The sequence below is a fragment of the Ylistrum balloti genome, unplaced genomic scaffold (assembly GCF_031769215.1).
Source record: "Ylistrum balloti isolate Yb309-2 unplaced genomic scaffold, AGI_CSIRO_Ybal_v1 Utg369680, whole genome shotgun sequence".
Taxonomy (NCBI): Eukaryota; Metazoa; Mollusca; class Bivalvia; order Pectinida; family Pectinidae; genus Ylistrum; species Ylistrum balloti.
In genome coordinates, this window is record NW_026781921.1 from 578,083 (window position 1) to 600,052 (window position 21,970).

General features: G+C 36.0%; 1 protein-coding gene across 1 annotated transcript; it reads left to right on the forward strand.

Moving 5' to 3' along the window:
• The first annotated feature begins 7,725 nt into the window (after positions 1-7,725).
• LOC132564160 (stromal cell-derived factor 2-like) lies at positions 7,726-12,561 on the forward strand. Its single transcript, XM_060228838.1, has 6 exons — positions 7,726-7,807; positions 8,158-8,270; positions 8,533-8,615; positions 8,811-8,950; positions 9,761-9,842; positions 10,545-12,561. The coding sequence occupies exons 1-6, from the start codon at positions 7,729-7,731 to the stop codon at positions 10,708-10,710; spliced, it is 663 nt and encodes a 220-aa protein (XP_060084821.1). The 5' UTR covers positions 7,726-7,728; the 3' UTR covers positions 10,711-12,561.
• Positions 12,562-21,970: the final 9,409 nt, after the last annotated feature.

Sequence of the window (21,970 nt, forward strand, 5' to 3'; positions counted from 1 at the left end):
AATCTGAAAGTGTCCCCAACAATAGCAAAACTTCCGCTCTTTATTGTTAAAAAAAGCAGGAGTTCTTGTGTCGGTACATAGTATTAACAGTATTACAGGTTCTAGTAACCTTCGGTCTTCTAATCAGATAAGCAAAATTGAATGTACTAAGGAACATCAGTATAACCAGAATACCTATGCGAACATTTAGACACCAGTGGTGATAATTCTTTACCGATAATGGAATATAGCATTCTGCTCAGGGTACATCAAATTTTGTCACATGGGTATTAATCTCCTATCCGCTTGGTTTTCTTGACACCGGTAAGATAAAACTAATATATCTTTAAATGGAGCACTTCCGTAACGTTACTTTTAGCATCCGTTGCCATAGCATCAGTGACACGAAAATGACTATTCCATCAATTACCCCAACGTTCGGACGAATGGACAGTCAGACGCTGCCATTACCAGAGGATGGCATTACCAAGCCAACAGCTAATTTGACTTTTTCTGTATTTGAAAATTCTGGTTCGTGCCGTTTGCCCCGCCTTGATGCTGGTTTTGACATTGTTTTGTGCTGGCCGGTTAGCCTAGAACGATTACCTCACGTCATTCCGGGCTCATATATGTGGTACCTGTTAATTCTAGACAGCACATTGGAATTTATTGATTGAGGGAAAATGTTTTGTGTGTCGTCAAAAATATCGGATTCCCGCTAGAATTGATCTTGTCTGTAGAATGCATTATCGCCAAACGTCATGAAAATTTGATGTTTTGAATAAAGGCAATCTGATCCGGTTAAATGTGGGCTTTACAGGCAAGATGGGGCACCGACAGGGGGACGTTACACCTGTGTGACAGTGGGGGCACCGACAGGGGGACGTTACACCTGTGTGATACTGGAGGCATCATCACTGGACGCTACATCTGTGTTTTAGTGGAGGCATGAATGAGGGGACGCTAGACCTTATGGTAGTGGGGGCATCAACGAGGGGACGCTAGACCTGTGTGATAGTGGAGGCATCAACGAGGGGACGCTACACCTTATGGTAGTGGGGGCATCAACGAGGGGACGTTACACCTGTGTGATAGTGGAGGCATCATCACTGGACGCTACACCTGTGTGATAGTGGGGGCATCAACGAGGGAACGCTACACCTGTGTGATAGTGGAGGCATCAACGAGGGGACGCTACACCTGTGTGATAGAGGGGGCATCAACGAGGGGACGCTACACCTGTGTGATAGTGGAGGCATGAATGAGGGGACGCTTCCCCTTTTGGTGGTGGGGGGCATCAACGAGGGGACGTTACACCTGTGTAATACATGAGGCATCAACGAGGGGATGCTACACCTTTTGGTTGTGGAGGTATCAACGAGGGGACGCTACACCTGTGTGATAGTGGAGGCATCAACGAAGGGATGCTACACCTGTGTGATAGTGGAGGCATCGAGGGGATACACCCGTGTGATAGTGGAGGACGAGGGGCTACACCTGTGTGATGTGGAGGTGATACATCTGTGTGATAGTGGGGACATCAACATGGGAACGCTACATCTGTGTGGGGTAATGGAGGCATCAACGAGGGGACGCTACACCTGTGTGATAGTGGAGGCATCAACGAGGGGACTCAACACCTGTGTGATAGTGGAGGCATCAATGAGGGAACGCTACACCTTTTGGTAGTAGAGGCATCCACGTGGGAACGCTACACCTTTTGGTAGTGGAGGCATCAACAGGGTGACGCTACTCGTGTGATAGTAAAGACATCAACAGGGGGACACTACACCTTGTTCCGGTATCCATTAGTTTGTGCAGACTAGTCTATAGGGTAGTTCCTGTGTCCATTTGTTAGTACAGGTTAGTCTACAAGGTAGTTCCGGTTTCCGTCCATTAGTGCATATATTAGCTGATTTTACGAATATCCGGAATCTATTAGTTAATGTTGGCTTTTGACCATACAGGTAGCTTTAGTAGCGCTAACAAGGCGATTCAATACCAACCCAACCTAAATATTTCATCACCTGGTTGGCTTTTGTTGGCAACGATGTTTTTTTTAGGAAACATATCGAGATATCGCGTGCACAAAACATCATACCAGTTTTAGAGTTTCAGAATTTATTTTAGTCTCTTCGACCAGAATAATGCTTAATAAAATAATCTTTTTAAATGTTATGGGTTACCATACAACCATATCGTGCTGTTACACTTTTATTGAAATATTACTATACACGGGAATATGTTGCTATACATGAATGGAAATATTACGATTTATGAAGGCAGTGGCATGGAAAGCGTTACTATAGGTCTACACACCTCCACAGCTGTATTACAATTCACAAGGAAATGTTATCGTACATGTATTTGATCGAACAAATCAAAATATTTACTTTTTTATTGGAATATTTTAGTGATTAAGGCCTTAAAAATGATTTCTCGGTTTCCCTATTGACCCCCTTTTCAATTACTGTTTAAGTCTATACACGAGATAAATTTTAGGTTTGGTAACGATTTGTAATTTTGTTATGATAAACCATCATATTTTCTTAGTATCCTTTAACTATAATGATAGTGTATTTTATACCACATCGACCAAACAATGGGTCCGGGTTACTCATAACGCCGATCCCGTATTTCATTTCATAAAATATAAACGGTATTATATAATTTGATGGCGTAGTGTATATAGAGGAACTAAATGAGAAATCTTACATAAAATATTTATATCTTATGTACGTATAAACTGTACATAAAAATCAAAAGCTATATTCTGTTTTTGAATAACAATATCAAAGCCGGAGACGTTTAAATATCCAGGTAAACACATCAAGCTAATGGTGTAAATATGACTGTTTTACGTATCACATCACAATCTACCTTCTTATATGTAAGTCTGTGACATATACCTAACATCACTAATCGGTTTCATCAGAAAGATAAATATAATATAAGTAGGCTGAAAATAAACTTCAAACAGAGGATTCGTGGAATCATTCGATCGCCTATGTAGATAATGTAGCACAGATTACGTATGTATATTATACAAAGTACCTTCAGAGACCTTACGTCTACTTCAAATGACATTTTACACACAAGATGTTTGATGTAAAATCTTATAAGATAAATACAGAACTATAAATTCCCCTCGTCATACACAGCACCAGTGGATGTTGTCAGGTATACAATGTCTATGTATGTGATGTATTTTTATAGGTCATGCTTTACTTGATATTCAAAACTTACGTGTCGTCGATCGTTTACCTGACATGTTGATAAAACTAGAAATATATATGTACCCCTGTACTCACCGGGTAAAATGTCCAGTATATATCATTCTCGGTTTTTATTCGCCATCAGCATCACAGCGTCCTTCTGTCTCTGTCATCAGTGTTGATACATAACAACATACCTACAATTATTGATCACAATTTCTCACCTGAAAAATACATTCCACAGGTAAGAGCGATGACATTCCTGTCTCTTTGGCAGCTGGTACGGATATGTAGGTAGAGATCAATAGACCTAGGTGAGAACAGGTGAGCGCGGGGGGACTCGCTACACACGACGACAATTACTCGTTTTACCGAGATTGCAGTTACGTCACGTTAAGTAACAGAAACACCATTGTCCGGGTAAATCAAACAGCCTGGAATAATGACTTACAAAATGTCACCTACCTCTCAACTGACCACTCGGACACTACGCCAGCTTTAACAAAAGACTCAGGAATGTCGTTTCTTAAAAATGAACAATTCAGAAAGTGGAATTTGTTAATTTTGTAGATGTAGATAGCAGTTTCATCAAAGCAAGCGATATTTTTATTCATAAAGAATATTCTTTGGGGAGTAAATGGGAGTTTTCATATGACAAATTATAAACAATTGTTTCTTGTGCGCGTAGGAGTAACCCTGTCGTGTTATGTGTATGACAGTTAAACGTTGATAATCCATGCAGCAGTATTTTGCTTTTCATGGGAATCGTATTACGTTCGAAAGATTGTGAAGGCCTTGTGTTGTTAACCTCGGGGTCCGGAGTCTCTTACAGCGGAAATACCGCTTATCATTATGAACACAAACCATTGTACAACGAAATGGAAAGTAGGACTTAATTAAGATGTCATTTTACTCACTAAATGACTCCGACTGACCGGTGTCTAAGAGACCACTGTGTCCTGATCAGGCATGTGCCATTGTAACGAGGCTGTTCCATTTTATTATGAAATTCGATTTTTTGGAAAATGTGATGCCCAGATCCAGGTAGTACTAGTATTCTGGAACCAATAGGTCTATATGAGTGTGTATATTTGTTTGCAGGGTTTTTATCTCTCAATAAATAATCAAGGTAAATTTGGAAAGGAATCTGTTTGCTTTAACTCAAGGATAAATACCTCACCGAACAGCATGAGGGAAGACCGTCACCACATGATGGTCAAAGCAAATGAGTTAGAGCGCAATTTCCATAGACTTATAATGTAACTTTGAAAGTAACAAGACAAGACTGTAACAACAGATATATATATATCAAAATGTTCCTCAACAATCAGTCCATCCTATCCCCAAGCCCGTCCCCCATCTACAAGCCCGTCCCCCATCTCCAAGCCCGTCCCCCAACCCTATCCCCCACCCCTTCTATCCCCCGCCCCCAGGGCTGCAATAGGTCTATTGCATAACAATTTGTCCATCTACTGATTTTTATTTTAAAAACTTCCATATAATTTAAGTTCAGTAAATGAGTATCATAAACTTCTTGACTCATTTTCCACTTACTCAGCAGAAATTTCTGGGAGACTTAACCACAAAATAGTTGTAGCCACATTTTTGAAATGTATTATTATAACGGTTCATGTATTTTCATTGGAATTTAGCGTTAATGACGAACCTTATTTCTCAAAAGCAATCGTTTTTCTTTTTGAATATTATTATTTCAAATAAAGAATGATAATAACATAACACAATACTCATTATCAGAACGACTCTTTGGGGTTTTATAAATTGTTCCATACACGTGTCCCCGACCGAGTGACGATATATCTGCCCTACATCTATGTCCCGCACCACCAAACACCACAGTGATATAATTGGGATGTATTTAGCCCTATAGATAATCCTACTGGGACACTGCCATATAGGACAAACATGTGTATGATCTTTCTACCCACACAGATATGGACCGGGTACGGCCCCGGACGCCCACAGATACAGACCGGGTAGGGCCCCGGACACGTTCCTGTGTATGTTGTAGGTGAACATACACACAGACTAGATAGAGTCTGGACCTTGAACTGGCCTGAATCTACCATGAAAAACATCGATCTGTATTTTTATTGAAAATGGTGAGAATTGTTCACTCTCCATTACCATTGTGAATTGCCATGCAAAGTGATCGTCCCTCTTTCGGAGTTATTGCCCTTGTTTGGAATGTAAGCAGGCGTGCTACATTGTTTCAACAAAAAATGCCAAGTATAATTTAGAATATGAAGGCTTATCTGTACGTCAGTCCGTGGCATCTATTTTTATCACATATTTCTCAATTAGATTTTGAGGGTGCAACCCGTCTCAAATTTCCTGACAAACGAGAGACCAATAAAGATGTAAAAATCACAGTAGCTCTTGTTCATATTACCAATCCCAACTTTGTTTCCACACGTAAATATAAGGAACGGAGAAATTTATACCTGTTCAATAAATCAAAATTATACTCTCGTTTATTGTTTCATGAATGGACGAAGTTACTATTATCGTCATCTTAATGTATTTTTTACGTGTTCTATTGAACAGTCGTATCAAAATGACGCCAGTCCGAAATACCCTACAGTACGTTTGATCGGCTGATGGTTATATACATGGAAAGCGATCCGTATGTATAAATTCTTCACTTCCTGGTTAAACAAAAATATGGAAAAGTAAAAAAATCTACTTTAAAATTATCCACAGAGACAGAGCCATGGGCTACAAATAAGGGAATCACGAGGCTTGTCTTTCGCGTCCGTTCAGACCCAGTGAAATATCCGTGTTCAAACCATGTTCACCTCTACTAGTTACAGTGGGCGGGTGCGTGCTTAGAGAAGCATATCTGGAATTCAGAATATTTAGAAAATTTTAATTTTTGTTCGTTTAGTATTTATTGTTACGTTTAAAGGTAAGGATATGAAGTATGAACTGGTTTTTTTTATTTTTAGATATCTACTTGGGTCACAATATATACCGTGTAACCCTATACCCCGTACCTTCCCCTAACTGATGATTTCTACATACCAGCTGGGCAGATAAAATTGTACTATCCGGACCGCTTTTCTTGTCGCTGATTAGGTATCCGATATCAGATGCAAGTCACACACGTGAAATTACAGTTGTAGACTAATTATAATTTAAACACAAGTTCATGACAGACAATAAGTGTTGGGTTGTGACCTACACAATAAACTTTCCGCGACAGTGCGACTTTTTTATGCCACAGTTGGCCAACCCTGTTATATATATATATAATAGACTTCATTTATTCAATAGTATTAGTACGGACAAGCAAATTATCAAATTTTCGTGGCAACCTGCCCCTTTATCAATACACAAATATTACATAAATTACATCACATACATAGAACATAAAACAAATACAAAGTTATAAATCTAAATGGAGAGCGGTGGTGTAAATTTAGGTGTCTCGATAATCATATATATATACATATATACAGTGCTACCACTGGACTAAAAGTTAGTCAGACGTAAGATCTAATGATGAGATAAGTTCACACATGCCAATACTGAGCGTTAGTTGGGAGTAACGAGACATAAGACGATGTTGTCTAAAACACGTCTTATCCCATCAAAGTTATCTCCCCTTGTTTACAGATGCTGGGTGTCTCAGACGATGCATCGTTTACGTTTTTAGTCATACAAATAAGGATCAACGGAGCCTAGTGTCCACTTCTGTAGCGGCACTGAAAATACTCAGTGTGTAAAAAGGATAATCGTAATATTAAACATCATAATTCAATACTACTTCCTATTCCCTTTTTGGATTCTTCAGCAACCTCAGTGAATCCGAAAAAAAAACATGCTTTATAAATACTACCAGACTTGGTGAAGAAATGAAGACAAACACAATATTTTGAGCATTCTTGACTTTAAAGTGTTCAATTCAGTTGTGAAAGTCTTGACTAAAACATGGGCCGCTTTGACCGTCCCGAGTTTACAGTGTAGTACCTTCAGAAAACCTGACAGTCTTCTCACATGATAATAGTGGTATAGCCCTAGTCACTAGCATGATTACAAAATTATATACTTAAAATATCAAATATTTATCCCAATCAACTTGTAAGTGATTCGATGGTAATATAGAAAAACAATTTTGCTTGAGTAGACATTAAGTAGTAGCAGATATATATAAGATTGATTATGACGGGTTTTGACCTAAAGGTGGAACACATTTATAATAGATTTCAGTTCTTATGTGGAAAATCAATGAAAACAGATCCCGAATGCTTTTTGATATATTTAACAGCGTGATATGGAAAAAAAAGTGAATTGCAAAATAAAAAAAAAAAGATTCCAGCTGAGCATCGAATTCTGAGGTACAACTCCCACACAGGAAAATATATTGTACTGTCAACCAATCAGACAGCAGAACGTGTGTCAAAAACTCTCCACAAAAGGAGGCTAGGAAATCACCAATATCTCTTCGGTTTACTCGGATGTTATTATAGTCATGCATAGTAAAAACTAGAGACACTCGAACAATTTGCTCAACATGGCGTGGCCGGTAACTGATGTGTTGACGAAAATGTTTTCATTCTTTATAATAGCATTGTTGATCGATAAAATCACAGGTAAATGATAACGGTCTTATCATATTTACAAGCTTTTTGATAGAGAAACTTTTATCCAATTTAACCTAAATTATATCTCGTTTACATGACAAACCTAGGTGTGTTTACATTTTTCAATAACTGACATCGTGTCACTTAAGACTTCAGCTATTCATGATCAGCTTTCGGAGAAAATCGGTCTTGGGTTGTGATTTTGGGATGTCTGTGATCATCAAGATTTTTTCTAGTTTGTTATGATTTGATAGTCAGTTAACTGTGTACATTGGGATATATATATATATATATGTATCAGTGTGATGACCAACTGAAAAGAAAGTTTGTATTTATATTGAATTTCTGTACATTTTCAGGTTTTGATTATGACTATGTTACATGTGGATCTAGTTTAAAGCTATTAAATAGTTACCACAATGTTCGCCTGCATTCTCATGATGTCAAATATGGCTCTGGTAGTGGACAACAGGTAGGTTGTATTCATTTAAATATGAAGAAATGCACCCCTCATACTCAATATGAAATATACTAATTTAATATGTTCAAAAATTGATGTAATTGTATCTTTTTGAAATGTGTAAATATGTAGTTTTGACAGAAGCATGTTCTACAGTATATTTTAAATCTATCTTTGTGCTTTCTCTTTTTTTTTCAATACTGATACTGTTTAGCTTTTCATGAATGCCTTGTCAATATTTCTACATTGTTGATAAGTTTGGTTTGTTTTACAGTCAGTCACAGCTGTTGATTCCTCCGATGATCACAATAGTTACTGGCAGGTCCGAGGTAAAACTGGTATTGGGTGTACACGAGGGTAAGTGTTTGAAATATTACGGAAATTAAAAGCTGCTTGTTTATGTTATCAGATACAACCAAGACATATGTGACTTTATATTACAAACAATTTTGACATAAATGATGTTACATATAAATTTGACATAACCTATATCACAGACAAGTGAGATTTTATGTTTGGTATGATCAGTTGTGACATCATTTCGTTTTACAGTCAGCCAGTAAAGTGCGGACAGACAGTGAGGCTTATGCATCTAAATACACGACGCAACTTACACAGCCATCACTTCCAGTCACCACTGTCACACAACCTGGAAGTGAGCGCCTTTGGAGAGAACGGCGAGGGAGATGAAGGTAGGATTCAGTCAGTGTATGACATCAAAAACTCCAGTGGTCATATTAAAATAACTGTTAAGAAATTCTACCCTTTCTGTCTTACAGCTTTACGCCATTATAGTTGTCTGTTGCATGGAGTACTTTCATTTTCTAAAGTTAAACCTTTTTAAGTTAAAGTTTTAAGTTAAAAGTGAAATCATTTATGTATAAAGAAAGTTAAAATTAACTGAACATGAAAAATGAAATGTTTCTACTAAATGTTATTATAGACGATATATTGCCAGAAGCCAGTCTGGCAAGTCTTTGATAAACTTGCTCACTGGGTTGAATGGGATTTTTAGTTGGCCACTTCAAATTATATAAACTATAATTTCAATACATTTGGGTACAATTATGAAGTATATCTCATATCCTTCAGGTAAGCTTTACACTTTTGTTATTGAGGTATGGTGTAATGGTAATATATTATTTTACATAGGAACAAAATGAAGGAAGATGACAATTATTGACTTGTGCCCTGTCAGGGCTTCAAACTTGTGACCATTAGCTAAGAATTGCTCAACCATTAATTGTTTTTAGTTGCCAGATTGATAATGCTTTTAAGCAAAATTTGATGTATACATCATTTCCTACCCTCAGTCTAATGCAATAGGATAAAGTGGTTTTTCAATAGTAAGTTGAGTCAAGATGCAAAAAAGAGAAAAATAAACTTGAATTCAGGACTCAGATATCTACATGAGTCACAAAACTTGAAGAATAAGACATCAGAGCAAACATGTGAACAAGGTGCTATTTGATATGTGATACTGGTACTGTTTCTGTACACAGGTGACAACTGGGTGGTTGTATGTCCCGGACAGCACTGGAGCAGGAAGGAAAAGGTCAGGATCAGGAATGTTGTCACAGAAAAGTAAGTAACCTTCCACCTCGTAAACATCATATTTTACAGAAATCTTTTTACCTCACATTAAGCAGAAAATACAATCTTTACAGAAAGTAAGGAACCTTTGACCTCTTAAACACATTCTGTACAATAAATAGGTACGTTCTGACCATATGAACACAATCAGTACAGAATTAAACAGTACAAAATGGGAAATCATTAATTGTATGTTAATTCATTTCGTGGGTATGATAAGTCAGCAAATTCATATGTTTATAAACTGTTAAAATTAGTATATGCAGATTTATTGTGCAAAATGTTTCCACAAAATTAACTGTCCACATAAATCTTTTTGATAAATATCGGATTTCACATTAACTTTTGTCTCTATTGACCAAATCTGTTTAATCTGTGGAGAATTAAGGGGTTATCTTTGGTCATATAATTGTCATGTTCAACCAATTATGAAATGAAATTTGACTTTAAAATGTCTGTGCAGTATTGGCCATCTTGTTTGACACTGAAAAACAACATAATTGCTACTCTGAACAGAATTTTAGTACCTTTTTCCAAACTTTGTTTCTATTTCAATGCCCTGAAGCTCTGTGGATATATTGATATCAGACATCATATTAATCGACTGGCTCTGCCAACAGAGCCAATGAAACAAGTTCCTTCAACTTTGTTACAGTTGGCTTACAAATGTACATGTCTTATTTCTTGTTCCAGTTACTTACATGTGGCTGGTGACACCTATGGACGCCCGATTCATGGACAAAGGGAGGTAAGCGCATATCCATCACCATCAGAACTGAACTACTGGATGGCTAAGGAGGGAATATATGTGAAACCAACATCGGAGTCTCCATCTACATTCAACCATGATGAGTTATAGACAAGAAAACTGTACAAAGCGCTTTGTCTCACAAGTCATTCCTAAATGAAGATTTCTAAACTGAAACAACAAGGAATGAAATGAAGACTATCATTTATTTTTTGTTAAAATTGATTATACCTGAACGTGAAAAAAAGTGGATGTTAGTGAATAATGATAAATTACATGCTTAGAGTGAAGAGGGAGGTATTTATATATAAATTTACAATGTGGATTTCTCATAGGGATTCAAGTATATTTTGTTTGGGAAACTTCACACCCATTTATATGGTTCCTTCCCTCAAACTTTTTATTGCTCTCCACAATAGAAGAGTTCCACAAAGGTAAACAATTCATCTTATACACTCTGTGATACTGTAGCTATTACAGGTTAACCATAGTATATGTTGTCCTTTCTGTTTTGACAAAGTTGATTCAACACAGGGAAATCTTTTTTTTTTTAAGAAGTCACTGAGTGAAATTTTTTGAGGAATGGAAATATTCAGTGTACATTTATCTCACCATTTCAAAGGTGAAAAGAATAATTAAGAAAGAAATGTCTTAATCATAGGTTAAGCTTTTTTACCTATCGATACCAGATTTAAGAACACTTTCACTTTTCACAGATGTTAGTATTGAATATGCAAGGTAAAAATGATTATGCATTGGATTTGGATGTTAAGACATCTTATAATATAGAGGTATCATATATTTGTCTGTTGCTTATTTTTTGTTTTTTCCAAAAATGCTGTTTTGTTTTGGGACTTGTTTTTGTTGATAGATAATATTCCTGAGATTCAGATTCGTTAAAATGCATGTCCTTTACTGTTTGGCATTAGATTATGATACCCAAAAATCAACTGAAAATAGGCACCCACAAAAATTAATGATTTAACAGTACCACAAAGAACACTAAATGCTGGTGACTAGATTAGAACTCTTTGAAGTGTAACAAGCACATTCAAATTGCATATTTTTGTTTCAATTTTCAAAATGCTGTTCTTATTATGTATAACCCAACTTGGATATAGGGGTTAGATATTTATGTTTTTTTCTAAGTGTCTGTTCATGTGTCCAACTCATTAACCTCTTAACATTTATTTCATATTCACATCATAGCATCATACCACCAAGGTCTATCCCTAATAAGATTTTGGTAGTTATTAGTCAAGGTATAAAAGGTCAAAGTTCACCCCATGACCTTTTTGGTAACCTTTTGCACAAGATTAGGAAAAGGGAAGGATATCTATGTCAGCCTCTGCTCATTTTGACTCTATTGATATAACTTATAATAAGTGATGATTGATCATTTTGTTCCTAACTACAGAGGTATGACTAATACATCATGATGTTTTTCGATCGATCGTAAAATCCTTTTAAGACCTCGTGGGATTTTTTGTGATTACACAATTGTAATTTTTCCTGAAAGTCAGATAACAGCTATTTCTGATCATAGCTATATATTCCAAATATTATGCACCATATTTTTGTGAATGCTTTGCTTGAGACTTCCTGTTAAGGTTAGAACACATGAAATGGTGATAATAACGATAATGATAAACTAATCCCAACACTGCACTGTATTCATGAGATTACATGATCACTGTATGTTGTATATTATCAGAGATATCATTCATGTTGAAAATGTTGAAAAACAGGGAAAGCCATGGTTACAAAACATATATTTTTCTGTGTAATATACTAGATGTGTATGTGATGATAATAATTTCTTTTGAATGACATAATGTACATGTTTGTTATAAAAGTTTTTGTAAATTATGTGTAAAAGTGTTCATGCACCGATGTGTGTTGTCTCCTGCTTCGTCACAAAATTGTACATGTCTCAACTAAAATTAAATTTGAAAAATAAAACTGATTGTTTTCTGGTTAATATTCATCTTTGAGATCTACTCTACACTGCCAGAATAAAAAGTAAAACCTTCTATATACACAGAAATATCACTACCTGTTCCTGTCACCATGATTACAACACTATATTTACAACACTATATTTAAGAATAAAATCTTCGTTAATTTGACCACAACATGACCATCCTGCCAGAATTGGTGTATAGTAAAAACTGTGCAGTCTCGAACACATTTGGCTCTGATGTCTACAGTTCTTATTGGTTAATTGGAAAATCAGATGTTTATGTGAGAATATTATGCATGTAGATTTCGAACCTAAATCTATTTGAGAGAACAGGAGAGCAGAGGTATTTTTATCTGTGTTTTTTGTAACATGGTACATACACATTGTACATAAGCATAATGGGAAATAACTCTGGCACACCCGACTCAGGTGGCTCGTCATATTACAGAATTTCTTGTTGAGTACAATTTTGCTTTTAAGATTGTTATTTATAAAAATCTTAAATTGAGAAGCTGTGAATGAGAGAGAATGCTTTTTTAATGTGTGTTAAAGTTTCAATGAACTGAAATTGGGAATATGTTTGCTTCAAAAGGTTTACTCAAGCACAGGATTCAAAGATATGTTATGTGTGGATTCTTCTTTTGAATAAGTAGACACTGTAATTTATGTACCAGAGTTTACATAATCAAAATTGGTGTATTTTCTTTAAGGGGTAGTTAATGTGATAAGTTAAGAGTGTGTAATGTAATTTGGTAACACCACTTAACAGATTTCATTTGTTTTATCATGAATATTTTTTTGTACAAAAAAGTCATACTTTTCTTGAATAAATATGACAAAATGAAATCAGTATTGGCTTGTCTTTAGTTGTTAAACACTAACCCAGCTTTTCTAAGATACAAATATAATGATCTTCAGTAAGATCCAATTTCAAAATGGCTGCCATGGTATCCATCTTGTTTTTGCTATGTATTAGTATTGTTCGTTTTCTTGAGAGCATATCAAGTGTACTTTGTCATTTAGTATTATAAAACTAGCTTAGTGGGTATATCCTGTGAAGGCAAAGTTTGGATCGGTTGAAATTTTGGTCATTCTGACCTATATTAATTTCTAATTTTGATTGCATTCCTAGAAAAGCCTTTGTATTATTAAACCTTGTACCCTGTTTCATGAGGAATCGCCAAAGCCGCTAAATAGAAATCCTGTTTACATAGAAATGTTGTTTTGTGTTTCCAACCCTATTTCATTTAAGGTTATCAAACACGCAATAAATGAACTTCCTTGTTGATGATAGAAAGATGATAAAAAGCATTTCATATTTCATATAGGATTATCAAATTTGATGTAGCAAGGTCATTTTGGGCAGGATGAGTGTCTTTGAACATATTCAAGTCAAAGTGATCATCCACATTTTACAACCAGGGTGAAGCTTTTCACTCAATATTAATCTCTGTCCAAGGAGTTTGCCAACACCACTCTTGTTCTTCTGAATGTGCAAATATACTTTCTTATCTTTTTAGTTGAAATTAACAGAAAATGTAAGACTTCAATGATCCTTGTAACAATAAGTTCTTACTTTATCAGTGATATCAATAATATGTGATTATCAACATAAGTGTTTTTATGTATTATAATTTGTATAATATTACGATGCTTTAAATATTTCAAAACAAAAATTAACAAAAACTTTTCCTCATTTATATCAGCCTTACTTTACTCTTTCTGTTGAGGTTCCATTCCTGCAGTGAATATGTGCCGTGATGGGTTCTGATAATATATTATTATTCTAAAATATATAAATATTGTGTGACCAAGCAAGGATTCTCTCCCCTGACGAGCAGAGACCAATGTCTCATTGATTTCATTGTTAAAGAGATCAAGCTCAACAACATGAGGGATCTCTTTGTTATAGAGGTCACACTCTACCCCAGGAGGGATCTCTTTGTTATAGAGGTCGTACTCTACAACAGGAGGGATCTCTTTGTTATAGAGGTCACACTCTACAACATGAGGGATCTCTTTGTTATAGAGGTCACACTCTACACCAGGAGGGATCTCTTTGTTATAGAGGTCACACTCTACAACAGGAGGGGTCTCTTTGTTATAGAGGTCACACTCTACACCAGAAGGGATCTCTTTGTTATAGAGGTCACACTCTACAACATGAGGGATCTCTTTGTTATAGAGGTCACACTCTACACCAGAAGGGATCTCTTTGTTATAGAGGTCACACTCTACAACATGAGGGATCTCTTTGTTATTCACATATGAGAGATCTCACACTCTACACCAGGAGGTATCTCTTTGTTATAGAGGTCAAACTCTACACCAGGAGGTATCTCTTTGTTATAGAGGTCACACTCTACACCAGGAGGGATCTCTTTGTTATAGAGGTCACACTCTACAACATGAGGGATCTCTTTGTTATAGAGGTCACACTCTACAACATGATGGATCTCTTTGTTATAGAGGTCACACTCTACACCAGGAGAGATCTCTTTGTTATAGAGGTCACACTCTACACCAGGAGCGATCTCTTTGTTATAGAGGTCACACTCTACACCAGGAGGGATCTCTTTGTTATAGAGGTCACACTCTACAACATGAGAGATCTCTTTGTTATAGAGGTCACACTCTACACCAGGAGGGATCTCTTTGTTATAGAGGTCACACTCTACAACATGAGGGATCTCTTTGTTATGGAGGTCACACTCTACAACATGAGAGATCTCTTTGTTATAGAGGTCAAACTCTACACCAGGAGGTATCTCTTTGTTATAGAGGTCAAACTCTACACCAGGAGGTATCTCTTTGTTATAGAGGTCACACTCTACACCAGGAGGGATCTCTTTGTTATAGAGGTCACACTCTACAACATGAGAGATCTCTTTGTTATAGAGGTCACACTCTACACCAGGAGGGTCACACTCTACACCAGGAGGGATCTCTTTGTTATAGAGGTCACACTCTACAACATGAGGGATCTCTTTGTTATAGAGGTCACACTCTACACCAGGAGGGATCTCTTTGTTATAGAGGTCACACTCTACACCAGGAGGGATCTCTTTGTTATAGAGGTCACACTCTACACCAGGAGGGATCTCTTTGTTATAGAGGTCATAGAGGTCACACTCTACAACATGAGGGATCTCTTTGTTATAGAGGTCACAGAGGGATCTCTTTGTTATAGAGGTCACACTCTACAACATCTCTTTGAGAGGATCTCTTTGTTATAGAGGTCACACTCACAGGAGGGATATCTTTGTTATAGAGGTCACACTCTACACCAGGAGGAATCTCTTTGTTATAGAGGTCACACTCTACACCAGGAGGGATCTCTTTGTTATAGAGGTCACACTCTACAACATGAGGGATCTCTTTGTTATAGAGGTCACACTCTACACCAGGAGGGATCTCTTTGTTATAGAGGTCACACTCTACAACAGGAGGTATATCTTTGTTATGGAGGAGGGATCTCTTTGTTATAGAGGTCAAACTCTCAGGAGGTATCTCTTTGTTATAGAGGTCAAACTCTCATCTCTTTGTTATAGAGGTCACACTCTACACCAGGAGGGATCTCTTTGTTATAGAGGTCACACTCTACAACATGAGAGATCTCTTTGTTATAGAGGTCACACTCTACACCAGGAGGGATCTCTTTGTTATAGAGGTCACACTCTACACCAGGAGGGATCTCTTTGTTATAGAGATCACACTCTACAACATGAGGGATCTCATTGTTATAGAGGTCACACTCTACACCAGGAGGGATTTCTTTGTTATAGAGGTCACACTCTACACCAGGAGGGATCTCATTGTTATAGAGGTCACACTCTACACCAGGAGGGATCTCTTTGTTATAGAGGTCACACTCTACACCAGGAGGGATCTCTTTGTTATAGAGGTCACACTCTACAACATGAGGGATCTCTTTGTTATAGAGATCACACTCTACAACAGGAGGGATCTCTTTGTTATAGAGGTCACACTCTACCCCAGGAGGGATCTCTTTGTTATAGAGGTCACACTCTACAACATGAGGGATCTCTTTGTTATAGAGGTCACACTCTACCCCAGGAGGGATCTCTTTGTTATAGAGGTCACACTCTACAACATGAGAGATCTCTTTGTTATGGAGGTCACACTCTACAACATGAGGGATCTCTTTGTTATAGAGGGCACACTCTACACCGGGAGGGATCTCTTTGTTATAGAGGTCACACTCTACACCAGGAGGGATCTCTTTGTTATAGAGGTCACACTCTACACCAGGAGGGATCTCTTTGTTATAGAGGTCACACTCTACAACATGAGGGATCTCTTTGTTATAGAGGTCACACTCTACAACATGAGGGATCTCTTTGTTATAGAGGTCACACTCTACACCAGGAGGGATCTCTTATAGAGGTTACTCTACACCAGGAGGAATCTCTTTGTTATAGAGGTCACACTCTACACCAGGAGGGATCTCTTTGTTATAGAGGTCACACTCTACAACATGAGGGATCTCTTTGTTATAGAGGTCACACTCTACACCAGGAGGTATATCTTTGTTATGGAGGTCACACTCTACACCAGGAGGGATCTCTTTGTTATGGAGGTCACACTCTACACCAGGAGGGATCTCTTTGTTTTGTTCTGTTAAAAGAGGAAAACTTTGACAATGATTTTGTGTTAATTTTTTACTTATGAATTTGGTGTTGGTGTTCAATGATATAACTATAATTGTGTTTATTTACCAATAGGATGTGTTTAAATACACAGCACCGAACTCATTACCGAATCTCAACTACAAACGGTTACGATTTAGTAAATACCAAAATGTTAAGAATGTGTCAATTTATTATCATTCTGACTGGAAAATATCTACGTTTTCGTAATGAATCTCTCAACTAAATTCATACATAATTTACAACCTAGATTTGAAAAGCTATATTCAGCATATGACAAGAGACCAAATTTTGAAACGCCAGTTTGTATTTATAGATTTGATATCATGGAGACGGGTGTCACTCTAATGTCATATGGCAAGTATTACTTTAATGATGTGAAATATTTGCATATAGGTGTTGTATGGTGAAGATTTATAAAGGGGAAGAAACAAAATAAAGAAAATGAAACTAAATCTGAAAACAGTACTTTCGGTCTACATTCACTATCTTTTCCGTCATTTTTGACACGTTTTCTTTCAGTATTTTCTCTAATTTTAGTCACGTAGGCGTTTATGTTATTTATAACTTGATCCAAACAGTATTGCTTATTTTTGCTTCACTAAGAAGAAATAAAGGAATAGAACCGAATATTTGGTCGACAATCACAGAAATAAAGAGTATCGATGGAAAACTTTAACAAGACAAAATAAAGTGGAAAAAATATATAGAGACCTGTTTTAGTAAGTTTACCAAATGAATTAATGATCTATAGGACAAAATTTACAATGGGGAAACGGAAGTAAATGGGTATTGCATAAGTTGTTGCTAATAACGTTGTGGTGTGTAAATCATAATGTTAATTATCGTTGTTGCACGGCTTTCTGTAATCAGCTTAAAAATAAACATGACTAATGTAAGTTAATTATTGGCTTATGAATATAGTATTAATCTAAAAGAGTACGTATTGGGAAATCTGTAAATAAAGTAGATATTGTTTTTACCAATACAATGTCATCTATAGAATGACTAACACACATCAGTAACCCTGTGACGTGTAAACATTGCAGTAATCAGATAAGTTTCGGCCAGGCTTGCATCTAACATGCATTTACAATTTTATTTGTTGAATTAAGATCCAGTTGTAATAAGAGTTATTTTGAGAGAAACAATGAGTTAACATCCGTTTAAAGAATCGTCATTTTCTTCACTTTTTTTTTTAATTATTTGTAAAATTAGAACTTTCTACAAATATCCCCTATGGCGCCCCTAGTTACATTCTGTCCGTGACGTCACAATACTGACAGCCATCTTGCTTGTCTAATGTGAGTTGTGGAAATACTACAATCCACATATTTTCCTGTTGTCTCGCTGAAAGAGCGAGTTCAAAACAACTACTGCGATCAATGTGTAGAAATATACTGGTAAGTGTTTAAACTTTTCATTTTCAATCCGATACTGTGTTTAATTCCCTCCAGACATACCGGGTCAATCAGTGTATTGGAGAGTTATGAGAAATATTTCATGTTGAAAGTGAACTGTTGTGCAACCGCACATTGGGTTGATATAAGAACTTCACGGTCGAAAAAACATAGCTTGAGTCTTACGTCTGTCTTTATTTCATATCCATGAATGAAAATATAGGCCTAGTCACTTGACCTTGTTGTTCTCACAGTGAACGCTAGACTTAGACGTTATCTCCATGCCTCGGCTACAACGTTAATGACTGAAACCTTTCTCTCAATATTAGAACAACTTCAATAAGCCTTGTGTTGCTACACTTCCTGGATTCGTCGCCGGAGACAGAATATCACGAAGTCGTAGGTTGATAAATGTAGGATTATGTTATTTACTATACGTACATAAATATACTATGACCACTTCAGGAGAGGCTGTGATATGATGGCCACCGTTTTCTATGTCACCAAAGGTCACATGTACTGGTCAGGCCATTACACAGAGTCCTACAAGTGTACAGCATTGGTTTAAATACATGTCATACTTTGTGGCAATATTGAGGAATATTATCATTATCATTATTATACCTGTATAACATACCCACATATAGATTCTCGAAATATGATTCGTCAACAACCCGTCAGATGAGTTCATTAGAGGGATGAACTGTATATATAAACTACTGTGTAATTGATAACTGTTATTAGTATTTACTGTTTGAACTTATTTCTATAACTTTCTTCTGATCTTGGTAATGTATTATTATAAATAGTATTCATAATCTGATCTGCTATTCTGTGCAAATTTCCCTATTACATGTAAATTTTCATCATGTTACTCAATGCCTATTACATATACCTTAATGATTAAGCAAAGGTATTTGTAATGAGATTTCAAATCTACGATGTATTGGCTTTTGTTGAGTAACAGATTCTCAAACGACAAAAGCAGGTACTCTGAAATCATGATTTTAAAAAAAAGTTTTGTCATTGTTGATTCAATATTATCCATGATATAATATGTAATAATGTCTACATTATATACCGATGGATGTAGTTAGTACTGCTTGTTCATGAAGTGAATGAAATGGTGATTTTTTTCCAAAAAAACACCTTTACAGCAAGTATTGACTGGCAGGCTGTCTCTAGATTATTAAAGTCGCAAGTAATTTGGATCTTTCGGATTCAATTTGTATATGTTACTCAAGTCTTAATTTTTAATCAGGGAAGATTCTATAATCTAGTGTAAGAATTTAGCAGAGCAATTCATTACAATATCTTAGGTCAGTGCTGTAATGTGACATTTGGGAGGTGTTTAAAATAAGTGATAATAACAGTTTATTGAAGAAATTTTGGTAGACTTGGTTAAAAAAAAAAAATCATGTGTCCCGGATATCTCCACTACATTGTTATGTGATGGAGATTGGTTATCATACATACAAATATCAGATACTAAATATGTATCTGTAGAACTTCCTGCTTTATATTCATAAATACATGGTAGTTTGAATTAACTGACAAGTACATTTACATAATTTATTCCTGAAACATTTATAGTTATTTATGGGTAAAAGATATTGTTTCAGACCACAATTTGTTAGGTAGAATGTGCAGAGAATTACACTGGCAGAAGTTGATGTTAAAAGCTATAATACCAGTATTCATTAAGATGTACATCATGGTCGTAGAGCATTCACTAATTCCAAAATTGTTAAGTCAAGTGAGAAGTATATTATATTAGGAATGCAGGCCTATATATGTTTAAATGGAGAATGATTTATGTAGACTTAATTGTGTGTAACAGAAAGCCATCAAATTATGATCCTACATTTCACATTGATTTTCATTTATGTACAATATTTGAAGTGTTATATAGCTTAACATAGATATATGTGATGAGTAAAAAGCAGTAGGTTTCTACAAAGACTTTAGAAGCTACAGATATTGTATCATTTGGAGCGCTTATTGGAAGTGAAAGTTAATCACAATTTTCACATGTAGTGAGTAGTAAGAAAATGAATGATATGTTTACACTATATACAAGTGATTAGAAGACAAGCATGCGTAATTGGCAGCGATCAATCTTTCCTGTTTTTATATTTCGTTTCAATTAATCAAAGTCATGTTTTGTTGATAGTAATTTGCTCTGAAGAGCTCCTGGCTTTTCCTGTAGACTTTTTGGGGGCAGTAATGGGCCCTAATCAAGATGTTAATATTTTGATATTTGAGCATAATTCCCCAATATCTTTAAATTACAGATTCCGCAGAAAACAGTGTTATTGATTATGCTTTGGAAGTGTTGAGCGTGAGTTATGATGACGAGCTTTAGGTCATGATCATTTTAAGCAATCAGTACTAATACTGTAAACCACAGATATAAGCTATTTCTGATAAGTCAATTAATTAGTTGTGATTCTAAAAGGGATTGTGAAATAAATGAATGGATTTCAACATTTGAGTGATATAAATTTTACAATGCTTGAAACTTGTCCATTATATCTGACTGGTGGATTAAAAGGGATAAAGTAACCTGCCTTTATATGTTCTACATTCAAATATTGGACCATCATAGGTACTTTTTTATGAAAGTTACTGTTAGTTTAAAATTTTTATCATGTTTCAGAAATTTCCATTGAGGTAAGGATATATCAAATACATTTGATATTGTATGTGTCAGTAAAGATGATATATTTTAGACAAAACAGGATATGAACTTTGAGAAAAAAGTCTCTTGGCTAAGGAGGAACTAAGAAAAAATGAATCTTTAGAAGCATAAAACGCAATTGCTAACAAGGGAAAACCCTGGTGATGTGATACACAGTTTGAAACGTAGTAGCTAGAGAACCGTTATGATTCACAACTGACCTGTTTATTGCTACAGAAAATCCGTTCAATAGCCAGTCATATCATTAATTCACCACCACAGAATCTATGTATTCATAACCTCGCCCTGTTTGGAAGGTTTTATCCATTCTGAAGCTTCTTTCAGAGAAATATGTATGTTCTATTAATGCTGTTTACTGTCTCGACTCCCATTACAGTTAGGTTAAATATATGTGTTTGAGGTTCTCCTACCCACCACTGAAGCTAATATTCTTAAAAGGAGCCATATATTACAGAAACCCAGATCAGGAATCCTGTATTTAAGTGTGATTGGGGTTATAAATCAATAGACAATGATCAGTTTCTTACAATTATTAACAGAAATGTTGAAGCTTTGAGAAAAAAAAAAGGCTTTTACTTTTTACTGTATTATGTGTTCTGTAACAAGTTTACGAATGCTAAATCCAGAAACACCCATT